Raw genomic sequence first — 24,573 nt, forward strand, 5'->3', positions numbered from 1 at the left:
GCTATGTATCTGAGACCAGCTGTTATTACTGCGGAGAAGGGCCGTGTCATTCTAGGCTTTTGGTTGTACATGGCAAGGGCTGGTACAGAGCTCGCTCGTCGGTGTGGGCTTCCTCCGAAGAGTAGATTCTCTGCACACGTCCACATCTACCTGTGCTCAGTCACCCCTTCCAAGCAAGGAGGCGGCCATGTGGGCCTGAGGTAGCCGTGGCCTTGCCCACCTGCTCTGCTGGAACACGTCTCCTCTTCACCCAGACAGGAGTGCAAGGGGAGGCCAGGCAGTGGCTGTTTCCTGCCACATGGTGGGAGCCATCTTGTAACAAGGAACTGTCTATTCCAGAAGCTGGGCCTGGGGAAATGCGTCCTCGCTTGTGGCCCTGAAGTTTGCTGTTGCCCTGGGGTTCACCTCAGGGATCAGACCTGTTGGGAAAACAGTGGATTTAGTAGGGTATGGCCACCCCAGATCTTCTCCAAACACTGGCGCGCTGCCCTCCCCGGACCAGCCAGCCTCCTAGAATAAGTGTGGGCATGGATTCCAGAGCTGACAGGCGTGGCAGCAGCTGTGGGTAAAGAGTGGGAATTGCCTCGACTCTCATAACCCAACTCTACGTCTGTCAGCAGGCCTAGCAACCCCAGCCCTGAGCTAGAGACAGCAGAAGAAATGGCTGTCCTGGTAGCCTCAGGAGCCACTGTGTCCAGGACAAGGCCTGTCTCAGCAACACATCATCTAAATCATATATTGGGCCCTGCAGGACTGGGAGCAGATGGTTACACTGGAGACCACAGCCGTGGCTGCCACCCCTTGTGGTATGAGCCCTCCAGGCACACAGCTGTATATGCGTGTGCATGTCTAGGCTCATCTGGCATGGGGCCCATGCACAGAGGATGTGCCTGTCTCCAATCCCTCCTCCATTTTCACCTACCCCCAGGTGTCCCCTCCCCCTGGAGAGCCTGAAGCCCTCTGGTTTGGAGGGGAAGGAGATGTGGGTGAGGGGGTTGAGCATCGAAATGATGCTGGGATCTACAAGGGACCGAGGAGCCAGGTAAGAGCCACCTGCCCTGTACATCCACCTTCGCATCTCCTCCTCCCTGGCCTGCAGTCCAGGACATACTGGCCCTCTCCATTGCTGTGGAGTGGGGATTGAGGAAAGCAGGGGAGGACCAGGTAGACAATGGGTTGGAACAAGGGTGGGGCAGGGTCTGGCCGTCCTGCCAATGTGCTGTGCCTTGGAGAGCAGAGAGGAGGGAGGAAAGTGAGGAGGGCATGGGCCCCTGGGAAACAAACCCAGGCAGGCTTTCAGCACCGGGCAGAGGGAAACCTGGCTGCCCCTCCTACAAGCAGCCAAGCAGGAGGGGCACAGGGAGCCCAGGCAGCTTTGTCTACAGGGCCCCCACACTGTGGAGGGCATGGAGTGAGCCCTGGGAGGGGAGCGCTGTTGAGTCTATGGAAATCTGGGCCTTGTGGCCTGGATTCCTCTCAGGTGAGTGTCCAGTAGTACTTCCCCACAGCCCAACAGAGTCAGTCTGAGGCCCAGAATCTCAGGCTTCAGAGGGCAGCACCTGCCAGCCACTGAAGCCCAGGGCTCCCCGCCCTGCTCCCCCCGCCCAGGTGTGTCCCACCTGAGTAGACATCCAGGCCGGGCATCCTTGGTCGCGCACTCATTCAGAGAGCTGACAGGTTTGGCTTTGAGTTCCGGGCTCAGACTCTGGGCTGCAGAGCAAGGGAATAACCACTGCTAGCCTGGCCCAGACCACCTGCAGGCGCCAGGTCTGGCTGCTCCTTCCTCCAGCTTCTGGAGGCTCAACACAGCCTTGGGCAGCCTGGCCATGCCAGGCCCTTCCCACGTGGGGGTGCGGGGTGGGCTGAGCACTCGTGGGCAGGTTTTTCCCCCATGTGTCCTGCCTCTTAGAAAACTCCTCGCAGGTGAGTTAAGAAAGGCTGAGCCTTTCTCAGGAGGTGCGGGATTCTGGAATGCCGAACTCAAGATCCCTTTGGGCTTCTGGGAAGACAGACTCTTGAGAGGAGAGTCCAGGGAAACCAGACAGCTAGGATCCCAGACACATTCCCTGAACACGCTATATCCACATGGAGCCTCGGCAGAGCACGCTGACCATGGAAGAAAGTGGTCCAAGGGGTTGTCTGTATATTCCTCCGAGTAGAACCCAGCTTGCTTACTGTCAAGGTGGTGACATTCAAAGTTGTCTGAGGACTAAAAGGTTAAAGAAGCCCCCAGGTCAGACAGAACAGAGCCTGGAAAGCCCCTGGAGGAACAGTCCATGAGGATCTTGGCAGGAAGGGCTTGGGGCAGTCTCAGAATGGCAGACTCCAAAAGGTGCAGAACAGGACCAGGACACAGCTTGGGGCTCAAAACTGGCCCTATCTCTGCTGCTAATTAGCTGTGTGATCTTGGGCAAGTGGCTTAACCTCTCTGGGACCTAAATTCTTTGAGAAAAAACAGTAAGTCCAACTTACTTCTCGGGGGTTAGAGATGCTAACTGTGAAACCTCCTGAGGATGCATAAAACGATAGGGGCCCAGGGAGTCGGCCACCCTCCCCGCATCCTTCCCCTGAAGCCCACCTGCAGTGCTGCCCAGGGCTCGCCACCAGCTCTCAGCCTGCTCTTCGGACGGTGCTGCAAACAGGATCTCTTCCCCACTGGTCAGCCTGGCACCCACACAGACACATCAAACTCTCCACTGTCCCTTTGGGGTTCCCCACGCTTCCAGCCCCCACTGAGCCAGGTGGCTGCTGGGGGCCATGTCGGAGTCCATGTCTCTCCCCTCACCTTAAGGAGAATGTGTGTTTCCTGCCATGGTGGCCCGGCAGCCTCTCACACCGGGCTCCCGTGAGGTCAAGGAGGGCCAGGGAAGCTACTTTCTGAGGAGAGATGAAAAGCAGGGGTCACTGCGGCCATCTCAGCTTTTCCCTGTGTGGTCCCTCTGTCCTGGGGCCCCTCTGCCTTGTCTCCCAGCACCCTGATGTCTGCATCTCCCTCACCCCGCCTGGTACCTCCTTTGCCATCCTCTCATCCAGGAACAGGCTCAGGGAGTTGCCCTGCAAGGTCCCATGGCATCTGTCCCAGGAGCTCGGGCTGGGCTGTGGAGGGGAGGCGGGAAGGCCACATGAGCCATGTGCAGAAGGGAAGTGGGAGCTAGGGCCTGTCCCTGCCTCGCTGTGTGTGTGGAGCCTCCCAGGAAAAGCCATGGATTGGACCAAAGTCCCTGTGGGGAAAGGGAAGCCACAGAGGGGCTCTGACAGGAGAAATCAAGCAGAAGGGAAAGAGCAGGGAGGGAGGAGGAATCCCAGCACCTCCTGGGTGGGGGGGGCGGAAGCTGGAAAGGGCCCCAAGGAACCAAACTGCCTGGACAGCATGGTGGGGGGTGGCACCTGCCCAAGGTCACAGTGCCAGGGTGCCAGGCCTAGATGGCTCTTCCCAGCCCCTCAAGTTTTACTGCAAGTGGGGGCTGCCTGGAGAAGGAATCTCCAGACACTTACCTGCCTCCCGCCAGGCAGCAGGTGCTGCTTGAACTCCAAAGGCCCCTCCATGGTGGGGGCACCCTTTGAATCCTGAAAATGCAAGATGGGGCCTGGAAATGTCAGGACCAGCACCCTCAGGAAGGCGGGTGAGACACCCACTGCCCCCTGCTCTGTGTATTCCTCCCACCCAAGTACTAACAGGCCCGACCCTGCTTAGCTTCCAAGATCAGATGAGATTGGGCATGTTCAGGGTGGCATGGCTGTAGATAGCCATCTTTATTCCTAATGACGTTCAGCTCCTGTGCCCAGGGCTCCCAGCACTGGCTCCAGGGTGTGGGCCCTCACCCCGACAGCCCCAGCCACTGCATACTCCAGGGAGACCAATGTTGGGGGTGCCTGCAGCCCCATGGGGATACCTGCCTGGGGGCCCCTCGTCTCAGCCAGCTGCGCTCCTGGCCCCTGGTGTCCAGAGGGCCTCCCCTGAAAGGATGTGAGCGAGCTGCCAGCTCTCCCAGGTTTCAGCTCCTGTGGCTGCAGCAGGAGCTCCTGTTCCATCTTGGGGAGTGGGGCAAGATGGGCAAGGTGAGCTAGGTCAGGGAGACCAGCCACGCCTCGGGCTCCCGTCTACCTCCCCTCCCCCATCCCTCCCGGTCAGAGGGGGCCTGCCTCCCCCTCACTAGCTCTTTCAGCTTTGGCTCTGGAGGCTCGCACCCAGTCCACCATGGTGCCTCTCCCACCACCGCAGCTGGCCAGCGAAAGGAGTGGGTGAGGCAGCGTGAGGGCTCAGTGCCCTGGAGACCCTGACTTGCAGGCTGAGAGGGACTGTTCCCCCACCAGCCCTCAGCCCCTAGCGGAGGCACTCTTCACCTCTGTCTTCTGCATTTGGGCAAACTTCTCTTCCTGGGCTGCCAGCAGCTTTTCTAAGTCCTGGTGTCTGTGTAGCAGCAACTCCACATCTGACACTGAGTGCTGGGGAGAAGCATGTTCGGGTGAGACCCAGCTCGGGGGGCGCCCGGAGCCCGGTAGCCGGCGAAGGGGCAGGACCCCCACTCACCCCATAGGCGGGCTTCAGCAGGAGGCCTTCCCGGCAGGCCAGCCAGGCCTCAGCCTGCTCCAGCCTCTCCCGAAGCTTCTGCAGACCCCAGCTCTCGGCACAGCGTTGCCGGCGCAGGGCCCAGGCCTCCTCCAGCTCCTGCAGCCGCCCTTCCAGCTCCTGCAGACACTCTGTCACCTGGCGGGGAGGGGCTGCTAGGGGTGACAGCTTGGGTAGGGCTCCCACCCTGGGCAAGGCAGGGCAGGGCAGGGCAGGGCTGGAGAGCCAAGTGTTAATGGAAGTGCCGAGGGAAGGCTGTGAGACCCGCACCTGCCCCTTCCCAGCCTCTCTCCCTGCCTGCGCCCAGCCTTCCTGGCCTGCTGGTTTCCATGCCCGTGAGGGGCCCTGAGGCCTTTGGCGATCAGGCTGCAGCCCAACCCCAGGCCCACCCTCTGTGTTCGCACCTCCGGGGACATGAAGTGGCTGTTGTCCATCAGCTGCTGTCCTTCCTGCCGCAGGTCCTGGGCTTGAAGGCGGCACTCCCTGATTTCCTGCCCCAGCTCTTCATGCTGCCCAAGGAGCTGCTCAGCCCCCACCACGTCCTCAGCCAGCTCCTCGGAGGATGCCAGCTCCTGCCTCTCCCGTGCCCATGCTCTGTAGGGTCAGGGAAGGGAGCTGTTGTCAGGGCTGGCTGGGGAGCAGGGGAGGGCACGGCGGGGGGGGGGAGGGCACGGGCAGGGGAGGGAGGGCCCAGCTCCCTGAAGAGCCAGGATACCCCCACCCCACAGGGCAGAGCTGAGCCAGCAGCCGAGGCAGGACACCTACAGCAGTTCCTGGCAGCGCCCGAGGAAGGCATGGCCCTGTGCAGCCTGCGCCAGCCACTGGCCTCGCTCCTGGGCCTTTGCCTGCAGAGTGGCCCAGGCCTCCTGCACCTTGGCCAGGCCCCCTGGAGCTGCAGGATGTAGCTGGCCCAGTCGGCAGGCCTCCGTCTGCACCTGTGCCACCTCCTTCTCCATAGCTGCCAGCTCTCTCTGCAACCAGAGCATGAGATCAGGGTTCAGTCCCCACACTGAACCGACACGTGCTCTCCATTCAGGAGCACCAGGCCTCTCTGAGGAGCCACCTCCACTCTGCTGCATAACCTGGGCCAAGTCCCAGGGCCCCTCAGGGAAGGATCTGGGTTTCTGGAGAGGAGGCTGAAGCAGGCTGGGGCTGGAGCGCCCTCACCTAGCACCTTGGGGGAGTGCTGAGATAGGTCCCCTCAGCCACTGCCTTTGGGCAGGGACAGACAGGCAGGCTGCAGGGCGTGGGCCTCACCTCCAGGCGCCTGTGCTGTTGCTGCAGGGTCCGCACAGACGACAGGCTGTGGCCTCTGTCCTCTTCCTTCATCAGGGCCGTTTTCTCCTGCATCCTTCCCTGGAGCTCGGCTGCTGCCTGCTCAAAGCTGTGGACCTCATGGGCTGCAGTCAAGTTCTGGGAGAGGAGAAAGGAGCTGCTCAGGGCTGTTCTCTGCTCCCAGGACTCCTTTCTCCCTGGAGACATGGCCTCCTGGGCCACCTCCTTTTGAGCAAGGAGGACCATGGGGCTTGATGTGTCCCCAGGTACAGAAACCATCCTCCATGCTGGACCCTCAGTGAACGTGACAATGCGGGTCTTGTGGCAGGCCAGGGGGTGGGGAGGGCGGGGAGAGGAGAGGGCCTCATGTGCATCTCAGGGAAAGGCAGATACGAGGTGTTGGGTCCATGTGAGAGAGCAGGCTGGTTCTCGGGGATCCAGCTGACCCTGGCAGCACCACCTGTAGTGCCTCTCGTGGGGCTGGGAGACGGTCAGCTCAGGAGGCAGCCCCGGCCCAGGACCTACAGAGATGGAATGTCCTGGGCTACAGCTGAGTCCTGGAAGAAACCTGAGCAGGTGAGGGAGAAGGCGCATTCACTCGAGGCCAGCAGGGTGTATGTCTTGTTGGAACCAAAGCCTGTGGTAGGGAGGCCTTAGAGGGATTTTTTTGAAGACTCTAAGACCCCCTAGCTCGGCCGGGCCTGTGGTTACCTACCTCTGTGCGGGCTTTTATTGCTTGGTCCAGCCTCTCCCAAGCGGCCTCAATGCGGCTCCTCTGGGCTTGGATGTGGGGATAGCGCCTGGGTGCACCCCGCTCCAGGGTGCCTGCCAACTTCCTCAGGGCATGCACCTTGGCCTGGCCCAGGCTCTGAACTTCCTTTCTGAAAGCATCAAACTTCTCTTCCAGCACCTGCAAAGGTGTGAGGCCTGGCAGGGTCACTCGAGATGGCATCATGAGCTCTCAAAGCTCAAGAAGAGCTCAGCAGACTGGTGGCTCTGCAATCCCTCAGCCCTGATTCCGGAACCATTGGGATCCTCCCTAGGACACCCTCTCCAAGCTCCTTTCTGCTGACTCCCCAGCAACCCTTTCATCCCAAGGCAGGCCTTCCTCGGCCTCTGCCCACTGCCCGCGAGGTTTGCTCAGGAGTGACTCACCTTGACGCCCTCCAGGTCCTGCCCGTAGTCCTGGGACTCAGCAGTGGCCGCCTTGGTGGTCAGCCAGGCGTCGAGGAGCAGGGTCTCTTGCTCCAGCTGGTGTAGCTGCAGCTGCTCCTGCAGGCCATGCCCCCTGGCCTCCACCCTCTGCAGCAGCTCTGCATGGGCCTCCCAAACTGCCTGCAGCTGGGCTAGCACCTTGGGGCTGCAGGAAGACAGCGACAGCCTGGACTGCAGCCCTTCCTCTCCAGGCTGGAGCAGTCTCCTGCCACCTCTGTAGGGGGCTTCTCTCTGCTCCTTCCCAGATGGCGCGGCTGCCCCCGCACCTGTCTGGGTTCTTCCTGCTCTCCAGGAGTGCTGCTGTCTGCTGCAGCCGCTCAATGCGTGGGCTGAATGCTTCCAGGTCTCTCTTGGTGGCCTCCAGCCGCCGCAGAAGGGCCTGTGTGGCCTCAGCACTGTGGCCCATGTCCTCGCTGTCCAGGACGTGGCCCCGCTCGGCCAGCCAGGATCCCGCCTCCAGGAGCTGGGGTGACAGAGTGGAGATTTGTTTTCCTGGGGCACCCTCCAGGGCTCAGGATTTACAGCCACGATGCTCAGCCTGGCCGCACATGGGAATCGCCTGGGAGCTGTCGCGCTCCCTCGGCCTGGCCCCACTCCTAAGCAGCCTCATCTGGTCCGAAACACAGCCAGGATGGCAGTGTTTTGTGAAGGGTCCAGGTGATTTTTTTCCATGCAAAATAGACACTTTATTCTTGGTTCACAGGCATAGATTTTGTTTCTGTCACTTGATAAAATAAAACCAAGTTTTAGCAAATATTCCTTGCAGTGTTTCTCCCTTTCATTTATTAACCTATTTACTTCATTTACTTCTGTTTTTCTTCCTTTACAATTGTATTCACCATTCTGAAGTAATTGAGGTATAATCATCCAGGGAAGGTTCCAGGTGATTCTCATGTAAAGCCCTGGTTGAGAACCACTGGTCTAGAGGGAAAAAAGACAAAAGCCAACCCAGCCAGCAGCTGTGTTCTGGGAAACATGTGGAAGGAAGCCTCTGGGGGCAGGAGACCAGAGTGGAGGCGATGAAAGGTGCCCAGGCCCAGAGCCCTGGAGTTACCTCCCGGCTGCACTCGCCCTGGGTTCCAGGCCCGCCCGCTGTGCCCATCACTCCCCTCACCTCAGTCAGAAACTGCTGGGCCTCCTGAGCCTGCTGCAGCAGAAGCCGCCTCTTTGCCGCCTCTGCCCGCAGGTGGGCCATGGCCTTCTCCAGCTGCTGCACCCGGGCGGCCACCTCGTGGGCGGCAAAGTGCCCTGCCTGCACCAGCTTGTGCCCAGTGCCCAGCACCACCCGGGTCAGAGCCTCATGGCTGTTCATCTCACTCTCCAGGTTCTGTGGGGGAGGAGGCAGGAGGATGGGGAGGAGGCAGGAGGATGGGGAGGTTGCTGACCCTTGGGGAACTCCCACAGTTGTGCTTGAAGCTTCACAGGACCCCACTAACTTGTCTCCAAGGAGTTCCCTGTCCCCATGACCCCCAAAGAATCCGGAGTACTCCAAAAGCCTCCACAGGCAGAGTTCCTGGCTGGGCCACAGAGAGTGCTGTTTCCTTGGCTGAGGAGCCCCGCTCACATGCGAGGGCCGGCCCTCCCCTCCCCTCCCCGGGTGGGCCCATACCTGGTGCTGCTCCTGCAGGTGCCGCACCGCACTCAGGCTCTGGCCATAGTCCTGGGCCGTGGCCAGAGGCAGCTTCTCCTGCACCCAGGCCATTTCCTCGTCGGCGTCCCTGAAGAACTGCAAGAGGAGGCTCCGGGCCTCCAGGGCCGTCCTGCGCTCCTGCAGGGGTTCCCTCAGGCTCCTGAACCTGCAGTGGTAGAGGGTGGGACCCAGGGAGGCAGGGACCATGGGTGTCAGTATTAGGGATACCTGGTGACACAGATCACCCAGTTGTGGCCCTCACCATGGGCAGCGGGAGAAAGTGAGATCAGTTAGAGGGCAGGGGTGGCGGTCCCTCCAGGAAGGCAGGGAAGAGAAGCTGAGGGCACGGGCGGATCTACCTCTGAAGCAGCTGCCGGGCCCTCTCTTCCACGTCTCGGGCAAGGCAGTGGCCTTCCCTCACGAAGGCCTGGGCCTGGCCCAGCAGCGCCTCAGTCTGCCTGGCCTTGTTGTCCACTGCTGCCTCCAGCTCCCTCTGTGTGCCTAGGAGCTCGCCCACCCCAGGCAGTGCCTGGCCCCCCGTGGGGGCTCTCAGCTCAACCTCGATGGGCTCCAGCCAGTTCTCCAGTTCCTCCATGCTCCGCCGCAGACGCAGGGCCTAGGGTAGAAAGCAAGGTTGGCAGGAGAGGAGAGGCCTGGAGCCCGGCCAGCCACCCCACGGCCCACACAACCTTACCTCGCAGGCATTCTGGAGCTTGGCCACCTTCTTCTGGAAGTTGTCTTGCAGCTCACCCCAGAGTGCTCCCAGCTCCTGCAGTCGCTCCTGGATGGCCTCCGAGGCTGGGTGGCCCCCCTGCAGTAGCCTCTGTCCCTCCTGCAGCCACAACATGAAACACCCCTTGTGGACTCAGGACCGCTGGTACCAGGGCACTTATGTTGACACTGACCACCAGCACCACAACTGCAGAGGCCCTGCCGGCCAGCTGCAAGATCTTGAGCAACTTTCTTTACCTAAGCCTCATTTTCCTTATCCGTATCACAGAGAAAATAATGGTTATTTTGTTTAAATAAGTCATGTAAAATACTTAGCAGGGTGATTTATATCAGAGGGAGCCAGCCTGGGGTCAGGATCTGCCTTTGCAGGTGGAAAAGAGAATGTTTTAAAAAAGTGCCATGCTGGTCACAGTGACTCATGCCTGTAATCCCGGCACTTTGGGAGGCTGAGGCAGGTGGATCACCTGAGCTCAAGAGTTTGACACCAGCCTGGGCAACATGGCGAAATCCCTTCTCTACCAAAAATACAAAAAAGTAGCCGGATGTGGTGCCACGGGCCTGTGATCCCAGCTACTTGGGAGGCTGAGCTGGCAAGATCACTTGAGCCTGAGAGGCGGAGGTTGCAGTGAGCCGAAATCTTGCCACTGCACTCCAGCCTGGGCGACAGAGCAAGACCTGTCTCAAAAAAACTGGCTATGTTTTGACTCCTTCACTCACAGGACTGCTGGCTATATCCTGTTCACATCAAAATGTTATCTTTAAAATTGCTGAAAAGGTGTCATTTTTGGAGAGGGTGCCCCCACCCCGGGGAAGCAACTACTTCTCACTGCTCTTCCGCCTACTCAGCCGCTTAGCCAGGCGCCTGCACCCGGAAAGTACTGGGTAACACTGGCCACCGTTACTGTGGTTCAGCACCAGCTCTGGGGCACTGTCCTGTGCTCTCCCTGGAGAGCGGTCCCGCCACCCTCCTGCCCACAGGGCCTCACCCGCTGCAGCTCCTGCTGTTGGTGCCTGCTCGCGTCCAGCTCCGCCTGGAAATTCTGCTGCTTCCGTAACTGCGCTGGCAGCGTGGCTGTGTCCAGCAAACCCTCCTCCAGGGCCACCACGTTCTTCTCCCTCAGCCACGCGGCCACCTGGGCACATGGGGAGGACAGGCCTGCGGTCCAGGGCTCTCGCCTTCCCCCGACCTCCGGGATGCCCCAGAGGAAGTGCGGCCTTTCCCTGGGTCGACTCCTTCTCCACCGTGACCGCCTCCCTCTCCGAGCGAGGCGAACCTCCTGGGAGTCCTGCAGGAAGGCCTGCAGCTGCTGGAGCTCCTCCAGGCGGTGGCGGCGAGTCCCAGCTTGCCTGAAGAGCACCTCCTTCCTGCCAGGAGGAGAGGCTCATGGGCCTGGGGCCACCCCCGGGGCCGGGTGGGGTGCCCGTTCAGCCTAGGCTTTCTCAGGTATGAATATATTTGGAGTCTGGAGTTTCCTTTGGAATAAAGGTCCATTGCACTCCACCTCTGTACACGTGTCTGTTATGGGCCGGATTTTGTACTCCCGAGATTTTTTTTGAGACAGAGTCTCACTCTGTCACCCAGGCTGGAGTGCAGTGGCACAATCTTGGCTCACTGCAATCTCCACATCCTGGGTTCAAGCAATTATCCTGCTCAGCCTCCCGAGTAGCTGGGACTACGGGCTCATGCCTCTACGCCCGGCTAAATTTTGTATTTTTAGTAGAGGCAGGCTTTCCCCATGTTGGCCAGGTTGGTCTTGAACTCCTGACCTCAAATGATCTACCCACCTCGTTCTCCCAAAGTGCTGGGAATACAGCTATTGCACCCGGCCTGTACCCCTGAGTTCTTATGCTGAGGGCCTAACCCCAGAACTGGTTTTGGAGACAGTGTCTTTACAAGAGGCAATTAAGTGAAAATATAGGTGGGTCCTAATCCACTGTGACCTTATGTGTCCTTATGAGAGGAGGAAACTGGGGCAGACACAAGCATGGGGGAAAGGCACAGGGCAAAGGCACCTCTGCCAGAACAGGGAGATCTCCAGAGGAAACCGACTGCTGACACCTGGACCGTGGACCTGTAGCCTCCAGGGCTGTGAGAAGAGTGTTTATTCCAGGGGTCCCAGCCTCTGGGCTGCAGACCGGCACCAGTCCGCAGCCTGTTAGGAACCGGGTGCACAGAAAGTGAGCTGCGGAGCATGAGTGCCTGAGCTCTGCCTCCCGTCGATCAACTGGCAACAGATTCTCACAGGAGCTGGAACCCTGTTTTGAACTGCGCACACGAGGGATCTAGGTTGCAGTCTCCTTATAAGAATCTGATGCCCAACGATCTGAGGGGGAACAGTGTCATCGGAAACCACCTCCCATCCCCTGGGAAAAACTGTCTTCCACAAAACCGGTCCCTGGTGCCAAAAAGGCTGGGGGATTGCTGGTTTCTACCACCCCACCCAGTCTGTGGTATTTTGGTACAGCTGTCTGAATAGGCTAATATACTGTCTAAACCACTTTTTTGATCAGGCATTGCTATTAGCAAGAATTTTTGTTTTTGTTTTTTTTTGAGATGGAGTCTCGCTCTGTTGCCCAGGCTGGAGTGCAGTGGCCGGATCTCAGCTCACTGCAAGCTCCGCCTCCCGGGTTTATGCCATTCTCCTGCCTCAGCCTCCCGAGTAGCTGGGACTACAGGTGCCCGCCACCTCGCCCGGCTTTTTTTTTTTTTGTATTTTTTAGTAGAGACGGGGTTTCACCATGTTAGCCAGGATGGTCTCGATCTCCTGACCTCGTGATCCACCCGTCTCAGCCTCCCAAAGTGCTGGGATTACAAGTTTGAGCCACGGTGCCCGGCCAGCAAGAATTTTTAAAGCAGGACCTCCCTATATATAATATGTAATATCTAACATCTATATAATATTTAATAATTTGATTTATATATTACACAGGTACCTCTGTACCAATATCAAGTATAATGCCACATGCACAAAAATAGAAACTGAGATCTATAAAGTAAATAGAAGTTCTAATATCCCTCCCACCCACCCCACCTCCTCAGGTCCACGCACTCCTCCCCACGCTGGTGTGAGTGTGTGGGGAGGAGCGGGTGCGGAGAGGCTGGACTGAACAGAAACGTGCTCCTGCAGGAGGGCAGAAGCCAGGGGCTAGAAGTCAGGGTGGCACTGTGCTGGGGGCAGCTGGGCCTGCCAGGAACCACCTAAGGTGACTGGGGGAGTGGGTGGTGACAGAGGCCAGCAATGTTTGCATTCTGTTAATTCAAAGAACTCCACAGGTACCCAGGTGTGATCCACCTGCAAGAATGGAGAGGGGCTGGCCCCGACCACTGCCAGGACACCAGCACAAGGAGCCACGGCATTTGTGGGTGCTGGTCGGCTCTCTGGGAAGGACAAAAGCCCTCACCAGTCTGGGATCTGGCTTTTGACCCTATCTCCCTTGATCTAAAAGTCTGAGGAGCCGCATGAAGCAGCCAAACCCGATGAGCTTTCACAGGGAAAAAAAAAACTGCAGAGCTGGGGTCTCATGGGCCGTGCAGGTCACATGCATCTGTGTCTGAACTTGCGTTAGATGAGCTAAGACTTCTGCTAGCCTGCCTGCGGGGCCAGCGCCACGCTTTCCTAGCCCGCCTGCGGGGCCGGCGCCACGCTTTCCTAGCCCGCCTGCCGGGCCGGCGCCACGCTTTCCTAGCCCGCCTCCGGGGCCGGCGCCACGCTTTCCTCCTCATCACAGCCCTCAGAGCCTGGGAGGTGAGGCTCAGCTGCCGTGAGGAGGAACCTGCCCGAGTCCTGCCATTAGTGGGCAGCATCAGGACTCAGGACTGTGGCCCTGGAAGGCCGATGCTTGACCTCTGTGCCCTGCCCTTCCCTTTCGTGAGATGGTTTCCTCTTGGTCTCCTAGCATAAGCCTCTCTTTAAACTCTCTTTGATCTCAACTGAATGAAGAAGGAAGTGGGATTTTCCACATGGTGTTTGATGTCCATAACAGGCAGACACATTGCAGGGCCGGGGCGGTGGGGACCCCCGGCATCTGACCTCAGTCCTTGGAAAAGACTGGTGAGCCTGGGCCAAGCGGTGGAAGGGTAGGAAGGGAAGACCCGGGATGTCAGCTGCCTGTGCCAGCCCGCCCACAGCATCCCTCACCCCAGAGCCACCGGTACCTCAGGAGCATGGCCTGGCACCTGCCCAGGGCACTCGCAGCCTCGGGGTGGCCACCCTGGTGCAGGCTGCGGGCCGAGGCCTCCAGAGCACTGATCTTTCCTGCCTGCACCTCCAGGTCCCGCTCCAGCATCTTCTGCTTCCACAGAAGGGGCTCCATGGGGGCCAAGGGGTCCTGGTGGGGGTGGGGAACCCAATACAGTCCACGGGGCGGCCGCCTCCCATCCCAAGCTACCTGCCTTCCCACCTAGAACATCCTACCAAATGCTCATCCACAGAGCAGCTGCTCCACCCAAATATGTCCCTCAAGGCTGTTCCAACTTCAGGACAGTGATTCCCAGCCCGGGGAGGCATTTGGGATAGGGATCAAGAGCCAGAATTTCCGCGGCAGGCAGAGTTTTTTCACGTAAGGTGAGCGCTCCCTCCTCTGTACTCCCCTGAGGACTGTTAGTCTCCAGTTATCCTCTGAGGTCGCCTATGAGTTACACTTGGCTGCTACAGGGTTGGGGCAGTGGCGGGAAAAGCGAACCTCTAGACATCTGGGAAGTGAGGAGAGCGGGGGTGAGGCAGCAAGAATGGGTCAGGGCCACACAGGCGCTCTTGAAGCTCCTTGGTGTTGGCGGTGGGGCCTGCCCACAGCGGCGTGGGAACTGCTCCAGATGACAGGTAAGTAACTGCTCAGCGACGGATGTGGCCCCAAGTGGGGAGACGCCCCAGAAGGGGAGGATCGCTGGCCTGGGGAGCTCAGGCAGCACTGGCTGGTTTGACCCCGAACGCTGCTCTTGTAAGATGCCCCTCCTGCCCATTCCGGCTGGACACCTACCCACAGACCCTCACTGGCTAGGGAGTCTTCCTTGCTGCTAAGCCAATGTTCCATCTTCTCCACGGAGCTCAGAAACAGCTGGGAACAAAGGAAAAGGCAAGAGACAGTCGGCAGAGGGTCCAGCCACGGCAGGTGGAGTGACCCTTCCGGTGGCACAGGTTGGGGAACCAGGGTCCTGGAAGGCAAGAGTGCTGAGTGCTGGGGAAGTCCCTGGCCCAGCAGCCCCTCCAGCCTTAGCCTTGACCAGAGGCTGTGGGGTCAGCACAGGCCCTGTCGGGTGGGGCCAAGATGCAGGCTGGGGATGGGACTGTGCCTGCCTGTAGCTCCAGGGCCTGCTGCAGCTGTAGCTGGTGCTCCTGCCAGGCCCCTTCCAGGCTGCTCAGCTCCTGTTCTAGGCCAGCCAGGGCCTGGCGAATGTCGAGCGTGGAGGGGTGCCCCGCTGTGAGCAGTCGCTGCCCAGTGCTTCGGGCCAGGCTGCTGCTGTCTGTCCAGGAGTCCAGCTCGGCCTGGAACGGGACTGGGCTCAGATCACTGGGGACTGGAAGCAGCCCAGCAGGCAGGAGGAGAGGTGGGGAAGCAGCTGAGGAGTGGGAGGCTGGAGGAGACAGGCAGGGCGGGACACCCAGGAGGCCCAAGAACAAGGCGAGGAGAGGAAAGGGTGGAGGTGAGGGTCTGGAAAAGGCTTGGACCGGCTGCCTGTTCACCTTGCGCTCCTGGTGCTCTTCTAACATACGCCGGGCTTCCACAGGGCTGCAAGGAGTGGGGCTCATGTCCATCTGAGCCCGCAACCTCTGGGCGCCGACCAGCAATTCGTGCAGCGTTGCCTGGAGTTTCTGAGCTTGGTGCGAGGCATCCAGCGCCTCCCTCCTGCCCACAGCACTCATCAGCTAGTTCCCAGGCCTTCAAACCCCTCTCCCCTGTGCCCACTGGTGTCTTCTGTCCCTTAATCCCCTCAACCACAGGAGGGCCCATGGGCTGGGAGTTACTGGGAGGACAGTAATTTGCAGGGTGGAGAAAGAATCCCAGGGGAACACAAGGGCTGAAGGGAGGTGTGGGGACTGAGATGCCGGAGGATGGGTCAGCAAAGGCAAGGCCTGCGGGGTTCATACCACTTCTGGGCCCTGCTCTGGAGCTGCCACCAGCTCTCGGCCACCTCCTGCTGCCTGTGCCTGAGGCCGTGGGCTGCCTCAGGGCTTCTCTGGCACAGGCGGCCCACCTCACGCTCTAGGGACTGTGGGGGAAGCCGGGGTCAGAGGTTGGGGCAGAGGAGCCCTGGGCCACCCTGGCATCCCATATCCCCTCCTCCCCGCTTCTGCCCAGGGTCCCCGAGGAGGTGCCCTGGGCCCAGCTCCACAGCCAGCTGCGCACCTCCACCTGGGCCTGGATGGGGTGCACTTCCCGCTCCAGCTCCTCGTGTTTCCGCAGCAGCTTCTGCACGCTCTCCAGATCCTTCCCGCAGTCCATGGCCTGGAGCAGGGCTTCCTGGGGGAGAGGCACGGCCAGTTACCTGCTGGGCCTTTGCTTCAGCTTCTCCTTCCTGGCAAAGGGCCCAGCCAGCGGCTTCTGTGTGCACAGCAAGCGCCCAGCGTGATTTCCCGGCCCTGGCTTTGAGGGCCAGACGTCTCTTCCTTTTTTTTTTTTTTTTTTTTTTGAGACAGAGTCTTGCTCAGTCACCCAGTCTGGAGCGCAGTGGCGCGAACTCGGCTCACTGCAAGCTCCGCCTCCCAGGTTCCTGCCATTCTCCTGCCTCAGCCTCCCAAGTAGCTGGGATTACAGGCGCCCGCCGCCACGCCCGGCTAATGTTTTGCATTTTTTTTTTTTTTTTAGTAGAGACGGGGTCTCAATCTCCTGACCTCGTGATCCGCCCGCCTCGGCCTCCCAAAGTGCTGGGATTACAGGCGTGAGCCACCGCGCCCGGCCCAGACGTCTCTTCCTTATGTGAGGGGGACGGTTCAGAGGAGCCACTCTGGATTTGGAGTCTCCTCTGAGGGAAGAACCTCATGTGTGTGCTGCTTCCCTGTACACTGTCTCATTCCACTCTCATCCCTGGAGGAGTGAGAAAGAAAACAGAGCAAGGATGGACAGACACAGAGCAAGGATGGACAGACAGGCCTCGGCAGACACCTGCTTCACACGAGGGCTTCCCAGAGCGGGTTCTAACTCTGCCAGATGCAGCCTGGGGCTCTGTGGTTGTGAACACAGTCTCGAGGCAAACATCCCGAGGGTCTGGGCTTCCTCGGGGATGGGAGGAAACAGAGAGGGTGTTTTCTGGCCTCTGGACCCGCAGTGTGTCTGGGGACCAGGATCTGGGGGAGAAAGGAGACAGGGAAGCCCCCTGCTGAGCTTGCACTAGGTGCTTCTCCGGTCCTGAGTTGATCCCAAGGGCCAGCCCATCAGATGTCCCTGGTGCAGCCCTGATAGGACCCACCTCCAAGTACCCAGCTGAACAGGAGACGCCAGCGAGGGGGGAGACACATGGGAGACTCTAGGCAGCGCCCCCTCCCCTGACCGCATTTGCTCACAGCCCCTGCCGGGAACCGCTTCCACCATGTACCTTCTCCTGAATCCTCTCGGTGACACTGTCCAGCTCTTGAGACAACATGTGTATTTCCAGGGCCCCTTCGAGCCGCTGCTGGTATTGGAGCAGGTTGCCATGGAAACTCGCCCACCTGGCCAAGGGGTGGTGGTGTAACGTGGAGCCTGAGGCGGCCCTCCACCCCTCTCCCGGCCCTTCGGTTCTCCCCAGCCTGGGACTGGCCTGCTGTTGAGCTGGCTTCGCCGCTGGCAGATGATCTTGACTTCCTCAGGGTCCCGGTTCTTGAGTTGCAGTGACAAGTCACTGATGCTCCTGATGCGGGCATCACCCACTGTGTCCTGCAGGGGAAGTACGGGTGAGGGCACTGGCACCCCCCATGCAGAGCCCCTTCTTCCCACCTCAGTGGGCACTGGGAGCATGCCTGGGCCCCAGAGCACGAGGAACAGCATATTTGGGCAGTGGGAAGAACTGCTTCCTGCCTCCTGTACTGTGGCAGGTGACTGAGGTCACCCCGTCCAGGTGAAGTGAACAAGATTGGCTTGGAGCCCTGCAACCCCAGAGTCACCTCTAAGGCCAGAAAATGGGATCCCTGCGTTGGGTACCCTGTAGGAGGGGGAGAGTGGGCACATGCTCACTTACAGCTCTTGAGACTGCGTCTCCCTCTGTTGCCCAGTCTCCCTCTGTCACACTGTTGTTGTAGTGGCACAATCTCAGCTCACTGCAATCTCCACCTCCCCGGTTCAAGTGAGTCTCCTGCCTCAGCCTCCCGAGTAGCTGGCACTACAGGTGCCTGCCACCAAGCCTGGCTAATTTTTGTATTTTTCATAGAGATGGGGTTTCACCATGTTGGCCAGGCTGGTCTCAAACTCCTGACCTCAAGTGATCTGTCCGCCTTGGCCTCCCAAACTGCTAGGATTACAGGCGTGAGCCACCGCACCCGGCCACAGAAACTTTTAAAATAAAAATTCAGCTTCTTGGATGAAGAGAAGCAAATGGAGGTTGTGGAATGGAACAGTGAGCTCTGGCTTCCTGGGGTTTGGGTGTCCCCGCCCCAGGACTCGCCTGAGCTGAGGCTGGTGCTGCTTGGACACTGGGCGGGGTTTAAAGGTGCACAGGGAGGGGTCCCCCGCAGGGCGCCATTGCAGGTCTCCTGCCTCTGGCATCCAGACAGCTTGTTTACATTTCCAAAGCACTTTCCTATGAAGTGCCTCGTGCGAGGTAGTCAGGGAAGGACAGTCCCTTCCTTTTATAGACGCCAGATCAGAGCTCCGAGGCTAACATGACTCCTTTGTGGCAGAGCCAGGATTCAAGCCCAGCTCCTTTAAAGTCTAGCTCTCTTCCTACTACAGCATCTGGCACAGTGTCTGTGAAATGCTGCCATTAGCAAGGGATGTCTTAGGTTTAAGCACTGCCACCTTTTAAAAAGTTATACATACATGTACCAGGGAGACAAGGTTAGCACATTTGGTCTTTAACATCCGATTGCGAATACATTTGCCAATTTTATTTCCCTGTATACCACATAAGAGAAATAGATGTTTGGTGTGTGTATGTGTAAGGGGGCGGGTGTGGGATGAGGAGGAGACGCTGAGACGCTGAAATAGTCACACTGAAGGCGGGTGCTGATTATCCACTGCATCCAGGCATACGTCTCATCTTTTTAAGAGTTTTTGAAATAATTATAGATGCACAGGAAATTGCAAAAGTCCCGCAGAGAGATCCATGTGCCCTTCCCCAGCTTCCCTTACAGCAGCATCCTATATAACATTAAAGCCACAAAGCTGACATTGGTATACTACTACCAACTAGACCAGACTTCATTCAGATTTTATCCATTTTTGCAAGTATGCATCTGTGTGTGGCAGAGGCGGATAGGTCTACAAAGTTTTATCACAGCTAGAGATTCACATATCTGCAACCATGCACATGCTCTCTTACCTCTGAGGTGGGGTGCTACCCCCATTCTAAAGAGGAAGGAGCGAAGGTGAGTGAGAGGAGGGAGCCTGCCCGAGGGCATGGGAGTAGCAGGCATGGAGCCCACGCACTGCTCTATAGCCCACACTCCTTCCCTGCTCTCAACTGGATTTTCAGTGAGGGATGCATGGCCAACTCTACCCAGCAAGGCCCCCTCACCCTGATCGAGGTTCCTCGGAACTCGCGAAGCCGCCGTTGGAGCTTCAGGCAGTGCTCCAGGTCCTGGCCCAGGTCACCAACATTCATCGTCACCTCCTGTGAAGGCCAAGGGTCGGGAGGGAGCGCTCTGAGCATCAATCCAGGCTCCTGGCACCTGCTGCTGGGGCTCCCTCCTGTCAAGGGAGGGTTCCTCCCCCCATTTCTCAGCTCCCCCCGCTGGCTGGGGCTATACCTTCTCCTGGATCCAGGCCTCTGCGAGGTCCACTCTCTGCAGAAACTCCAGGAAGTTCCGCCTGTCCTCCAGCTCCTGGCCCCTGAGGGCCACTGCCTGCCTCAGGTCCTCCCAGTGCTTCCGCAGGCCCTGCAGCCGCTGGGAGACCTCTCCCGCTCGAGGGTGGCTCTGTACCAGGAGAGCCTCTCCCTTCTGGAGGGAGAGAGGGGACACAGGACATCTTGCTGCCGCCCTTCCTCCTAAGACCGACATCATCCCTGGGCCACACTTTGGGGCAGGCATGGGGCTGAGGGCCCGGTTGTTACCTTGGCAACAGAGGTCATGACCTCCTCACGGGCCTGGACTTCAGCCTCAAAGGCCTGGTGTTTCAGCAGGGGCTTTAGCTTATCTCTCAGGTCCTCAGGAGGGATCGGCTTCTTCAGCTGCTGGGCCCATGCCTGGATCCAGTCCTCAGCCTGGTGGGGGTGGGACATGAACGCTGATGCTCTGCAGCCTTGGGCCCCAGATGCCACAGGCCTAGCCCTAGCCAATCCCAGGAGGCTGGCCTCAGGGGTAGAGTGGGCAGCACCTGGTAAATGAGCCCTGAAGGTTCTAGCTCCGGAAGACAGAAGACGTGCTGCAGGAAGCAGCCGGGCAGGGCCTTGGGTGGGCTCTCGTTTTGGAGGGTCCCCTTCTCCTGGGACCCTGGGCTGCTCTGCTCCCTTCCCTGCCTCTCTTTGCGCTGGCCCTGCTACAGCTCGGGGCACTGGTGGGGTCTCCACACATAGGGCTTAGATCCCATGTTCTGAGCTCCAGCACAGCCTCTGGGAAAGCCATCCACTCCCTGAACCTGTTTCTGCCTCACAGTGTTGTGGTGTGAAGGCAGCTGAAAATGGTTGAGTGGTTCCAGTGGAAGGCCCTGGGCTGGGAGTGCCCTCTGACCTGGGTTGCCGCCTGGGTGAAGCTGGCCATCAGCAGGGAGGCGTGCAGGGCGTGTCCCCGGCTCTCCGCCAGCTCCTTCACTCTCACCCGGCGCTGCAGCAGGGCAGGAAGCAGGTCCTGCACCTGGGCGTGCCGGAGTGTCTTCAGCCGCTCACGCAGGGCTGCCTCCTGTGGGGCAGGGGCACAGCTACTGCTCTCCCAGCCTGGGCTGGGCCAGGGCCTGGCCCGCAGGGCTCACAGCCCTTTCCTCAGCCCCGCACGGCTAAGGGGTGTCTGATCCTCCCAGCCGCAAGCCAGACCAGTCTGCTCCCCAAGGACCACGTGGTGTGCACAGAGCCAAATGCCCTCCGTGGGTCTCTGCAGTGTGGCCCATCTCACCCTGGACCCTCTTCTTGAGCCACATATACAACTTGCTCAGTCAACCCCAACCAGGCCCCCAGCCTCATCAGCACTGACTCCGGGAACACACCAAGCTCCCTGTGACCCCCTTCAGGACTCTCTCCCGACCCCCACACTCTGACCACGCCCAGGCCTCCTGAGCCCATTACCTTCTTGTCCTGGGCAGTCAGAACCTTCAGGAAGAGCTCATGCTTGCGAATCAACTGCTCTACCTCTTCCACTGAGCTCCCCAAGGCACTGGTTTTCAGGGAGACCTGGATCCACAGAAAAGTCAAAGAGGCCACCAAGCCTTCCAGCCAGCCAGCCCTTCCAGCTACAGTCTGTGCTAGGCTGTGCCCATGGGCAGTCTGGGTATAGCAGGGCCTTAGGAGTGCCCGCCGAGCTTGGTGTGGAGCTGTGAGGAGGAGTGGGAGCCCAGGTTGGGAGGCTGTGACACCCCAACCTCTGTACCACATGGGAGCACAACCAGCCTCTGACCAACTTCCTCGGGGCTCAGTCTGGGGTAGGGGCTGGGGATGCCAGTGGAAGCTCAGGGGCCTCAGCGCTTCACCAGGTCACCTGGAAAGACTCATGCACAGCTGCCCCATATTAGAGAAAAAGCCAGAGAGGCAGGAGGAAAGGGACTGAGCAGAGAGAGAACGGAAAGGAGGAGCAGGAGGCTCTGTGGAGTGTGAGGGCGGGATGGGACCTGCCTCCTGGGCCGCAAGGATCTCCTCTAGGCGGCCGCACTCTCTGAGGAAGAGCTGCTCCTGCTGCTCAGCCTGCAGCCTCTCTTGCTTCCGTGCCCAGGCCTGATACACCTGGTCCCGCTGGTCCTGCAGGGCTCGAAGCTTTTCTTGGACCTGCGGATGGACATGTGAGGAGCTTCAGCTGGGGAGGATGGTGTGGGTGAGGTGAGGACTGGATCCTGAGGGAAGCCGCTGAGGAAAGGCCAGCATGGTACAGTAGGGCGGGCCACCAGGTGGCCAGGCACAGGCTAGGTCAGCTAGGGTATTGGGGGGCACCAGGAAAGGGGGCTCACCTCCTTGGTGGGTGTCCCTGCAGCCAGGAGTGCCTGCTGGCCCAGCTGGGTGGCCTGCTGCCACAGCTTCTCCCGGGCCTCCAGCTCCGCCCGGAGCCACTGGTGGGCACTGAGCTTCAGCGGGCCACTGCTGGGCTCTTGCGAGCTCTCCTCCAACTGGAGGTCCTGGCGCACGCGGGCTGCCCAGGAGGCGTAGTCGCGCACCTGATCCCGGAGACACGGAGGGAGAGCCGGGTGAGGGCCAGGTTTCAGCAGGAAACCAGGCACCGAGGCAACTGCAGCCCACCTGAGTCCACTCCTCACACAGCTCGAGCCGACCTGGTCAGGTCCTCGGGTGAGGCACGTGTGGCCCTTTGTCACTTGGTTTCTCCGTTCTCATCCAACCCAATCCATCCAGAACCACGAATCCTCCACGTGAGCCAGACCCTCACCACGACACGTCTCTGTCCTTTGCTCCTGCTGACCCTGCTGCTTAGAAGTTCCTCCTCCTGCCTTCCCATCTCTACAGAGCTCACCTGGATGAGGCCATGACAGGACTGGCGCCTATAGCAAGATCAGCCTCATCAGGACTGCTTGATGAGGAAAGAAAGCTCACCTGCTCTTCAAGGGCCTCTTGGCCGCCTTTGCCTGGTGAAGTCTTCCCTGGTATTTGACCCTGCCCTGCTCTCCTTGTTCTCTGAATTACTGATTTAACCCTTACAGACTGTCTTCTGCTGATTTGTATACAACTACACAAGATTGGTGCTGGAGGGACTTCAGGTCCTTGACCAAATATCTCATTGCACAGAGGAAGGAAGGGTAAATAGCACAGTCTTGTAAACTCTAAGTGCGTGACAAACCCAGGGTTAAGCGCCTTGTTCAAACTCACACTGCCAGCAAAGCAGCAGAGTTGGGTCCCTAAACTCAAGCCTTTTTGTAGTGTCAGTTTGGGCCTCCTGGTCTGCCAGGTCCCAGGACGGGGATGCTAGGGACACCCCGTGGCCAGGACCCACTGTTCCAGTCTGATTCTCTGGGTTTCGGACTCATCTGCCCAGGAAGGAGGGCTCCGCGAGGGCAGAAGTTCCACCTTCCATAGCTGAAGTTCCACCTTCCATAGCTTCTACATTGCCCTCCCCCCTCCACCCGCGGCTTCCGCAGGCGGCTGAAGACGGACCTTGAATAGATGCTGGCTGATCTAGAGGTCACTGTCTAACATCTGGGTCTCCAGTTATGAGCTTTCCTGGGCCGTTCTTACTCTCAGCCCCGGCTGGGACCCCGCATGACTGCCCTGCCACTCACCTTGCTGGCATTGACCCAGTCCCTAAGGTGTCACTGCTACGCCCATGTGCTCAGCCCCTGACCAGCCAGACTGACCTCTGTGTGCTTGTTCTCTCCCACCCGAGTTCGTGCTTGTTCTCCCTCCGGAGCTGAAGGGCCTCGTGTGCATGCCCACGCGTGGCGCAGCACACACACATGCACATACACGCCACCCAAGGGGCGGGAGCCCTCACCGCTGTGCGGAAGCGGGCCAGGAGGCGTGCCCGCTCCAGCTGGGCCCTGCGCTGTTCCACGCGTCGCTGCAGCACTGCCCACGCCTGCATCACAGCTTGCTGCCTCTGCTGCACCGCGTGGGCCTGAGGCCCCGGGCACAGCTTCTTCACCCTGCCTGCAGTCTCCAGCAGTTCCTGCAGCTGCGGGAGGGGCAGGGAACAGGGAGGCAAGGGTCACGTCCTCCTGACTATCCCACAGATATATCCCTTGCCTGGGAACTCTGGCCCCCTTGGGCCACATCCTGCCATGCACAGTAGGCCCATGGGAGGCCCTGAGGGACAGTGGAAAATCTAGAGGAACAGGCAGGCTAGCCTGAGGGGGCTGCAGGGGCCTGGGTCGGAGAGGCAGCCAGCTGGGCTCACCTGCTGCTTGGTGCCCACGAGTTCTCGCTCCAGCCCCTGGTGGCTCCTCAGCTGGGCCTCCAGCCCACGCAGGTCCCGGGCCACATTGTTGGGGAGGCTCGCGGCTTTCTCCTGAGGAAGGGAGAATGCCAACGAGATGAGGAATGGAGGGTGGGCACTGAGCCTGGAGTGTATCCACTTCTAGCAACCCCTCCAGCTCACACCTTGACCTGGGTGAGGACTTCCAAGAGATCTCTGTGAACTCTGAGGGTGGTCTCGGCATCTCGGAGCGCGTGGCCTCGGGCCTGGGTCAGCTCCCACAGCTCCGACCAGGTGGCCCTGCCCACGGCGTGTGGAAGACCAGCAGGGGATCAGCCCCTGGGCTGCCTCGTTCCTCCCTCATTGCTAGGTCTGGTCAGCCCCTCCTCTCTGGGTTGTATTGGAACTTGCCCGAAGCTCCTCCTCCTTAAAACCTCTCCCGCCTACGGCCCTGCCTACACGCTTCCTTCCCGGGAGCCTGTCTTCTAGCTTTACCATGAATTCCGCGTTTTGCTCCTGTAATGCTGGGCACTGAATGGTATCTGTGCTCTGCAACACTCCTTACATCTTGTGCTTTGATTTATGGTGCGTCACCCAGATTATGATTACAGACGCTTTGTGGGCAGAGGTCACATCTCTCCATTCCTCATTAACTCCGCAACTCGCTGAGCTCCTAAGGCTTCTGCCAGACCAGGCTCTGGGCTAGGGGTTATGAGCGAGTCATGACCTTGCCTGAAAGCTCACAGGCTGGGAGTGGATCCAAATCAGCCTCAACTAGGAACGACATGAGGCATGAGCTGTCCCTAGTGAGCACAGGAGCTGGGACAGCTCAGGGGAAGGCCCTGACATCCGGCCCCACCATCTTCCTACAGCTCCTGCTCTCAGTCCCGGGAGCAGGACTCTGACCTGCACACCCAGCCTCACCTCCCTTCACAGTCCAGAGCCTGTGGTGGGCTCAGCTCCTCCAGTGCTAGGCCCCCTGCAGAGCCCCGTGGGCAGCCGGGGCCAGTGTGGCCCTCACA

General features: G+C 59.6%; 1 protein-coding gene across 2 annotated transcripts in view; it reads right to left on the bottom strand.

Annotated features, from left to right (window-relative positions):
- Window positions 1-6: 6 nt before the first annotated feature.
- The window catches only part of SPTBN5 (spectrin beta, non-erythrocytic 5), a 53,415-nt gene continuing 28,848 nt past the window's right edge, over window positions 7-24,573 (bottom strand). For both annotated transcript variants that reach the window (XM_033190504.1, XM_033190505.1), the window contains 39 exons: window positions 23,737-23,851; window positions 23,534-23,644; window positions 23,132-23,311; window positions 21,642-21,845; window positions 21,313-21,462; window positions 20,770-20,874; window positions 20,222-20,389; window positions 19,606-19,755; window positions 19,301-19,492; window positions 19,069-19,164; window positions 17,158-17,273; window positions 16,954-17,068; window positions 15,768-15,881; window positions 15,509-15,630; window positions 15,104-15,266; window positions 14,717-14,905; window positions 14,400-14,477; window positions 13,579-13,751; window positions 10,697-10,787; window positions 10,409-10,555; window positions 9,385-9,522; window positions 9,050-9,306; window positions 8,670-8,856; window positions 8,175-8,387; window positions 7,327-7,523; window positions 7,001-7,205; window positions 6,561-6,755; window positions 5,828-5,983; window positions 5,336-5,541; window positions 4,975-5,164; window positions 4,532-4,708; window positions 4,345-4,446; window positions 3,898-4,032; window positions 3,496-3,567; window positions 3,010-3,096; window positions 2,786-2,877; window positions 2,579-2,664; window positions 1,620-1,710; window positions 7-419 (listed from right to left, as the gene is read on the bottom strand). In XM_033190504.1, coding sequence (XP_033046395.1) covers window positions 407-419; window positions 1,620-1,710; window positions 2,579-2,664; window positions 2,786-2,877; window positions 3,010-3,096; window positions 3,496-3,567; window positions 3,898-4,032; window positions 4,345-4,446; window positions 4,532-4,708; window positions 4,975-5,164; window positions 5,336-5,541; window positions 5,828-5,983; window positions 6,561-6,755; window positions 7,001-7,205; window positions 7,327-7,523; window positions 8,175-8,387; window positions 8,670-8,856; window positions 9,050-9,306; window positions 9,385-9,522; window positions 10,409-10,555; window positions 10,697-10,787; window positions 13,579-13,751; window positions 14,400-14,477; window positions 14,717-14,905; window positions 15,104-15,266; window positions 15,509-15,630; window positions 15,768-15,881; window positions 16,954-17,068; window positions 17,158-17,273; window positions 19,069-19,164; window positions 19,301-19,492; window positions 19,606-19,755; window positions 20,222-20,389; window positions 20,770-20,874; window positions 21,313-21,462; window positions 21,642-21,845; window positions 23,132-23,311; window positions 23,534-23,644; window positions 23,737-23,851 — 5,578 coding nt within the window. In that variant the 3' untranslated portion in view covers window positions 7-406. The remainder of the gene's footprint in view (window positions 420-1,619; window positions 1,711-2,578; window positions 2,665-2,785; window positions 2,878-3,009; window positions 3,097-3,495; window positions 3,568-3,897; window positions 4,033-4,344; window positions 4,447-4,531; window positions 4,709-4,974; window positions 5,165-5,335; window positions 5,542-5,827; window positions 5,984-6,560; window positions 6,756-7,000; window positions 7,206-7,326; window positions 7,524-8,174; window positions 8,388-8,669; window positions 8,857-9,049; window positions 9,307-9,384; window positions 9,523-10,408; window positions 10,556-10,696; window positions 10,788-13,578; window positions 13,752-14,399; window positions 14,478-14,716; window positions 14,906-15,103; window positions 15,267-15,508; window positions 15,631-15,767; window positions 15,882-16,953; window positions 17,069-17,157; window positions 17,274-19,068; window positions 19,165-19,300; window positions 19,493-19,605; window positions 19,756-20,221; window positions 20,390-20,769; window positions 20,875-21,312; window positions 21,463-21,641; window positions 21,846-23,131; window positions 23,312-23,533; window positions 23,645-23,736; window positions 23,852-24,573) is intronic.

Source organism: Trachypithecus francoisi, unplaced genomic scaffold (genome assembly GCF_009764315.1).
Source record: "Trachypithecus francoisi isolate TF-2019V2 unplaced genomic scaffold, Tfra_2.0 Lachesis_group3, whole genome shotgun sequence".
Taxonomy (NCBI): Eukaryota; Metazoa; Chordata; class Mammalia; order Primates; family Cercopithecidae; genus Trachypithecus; species Trachypithecus francoisi.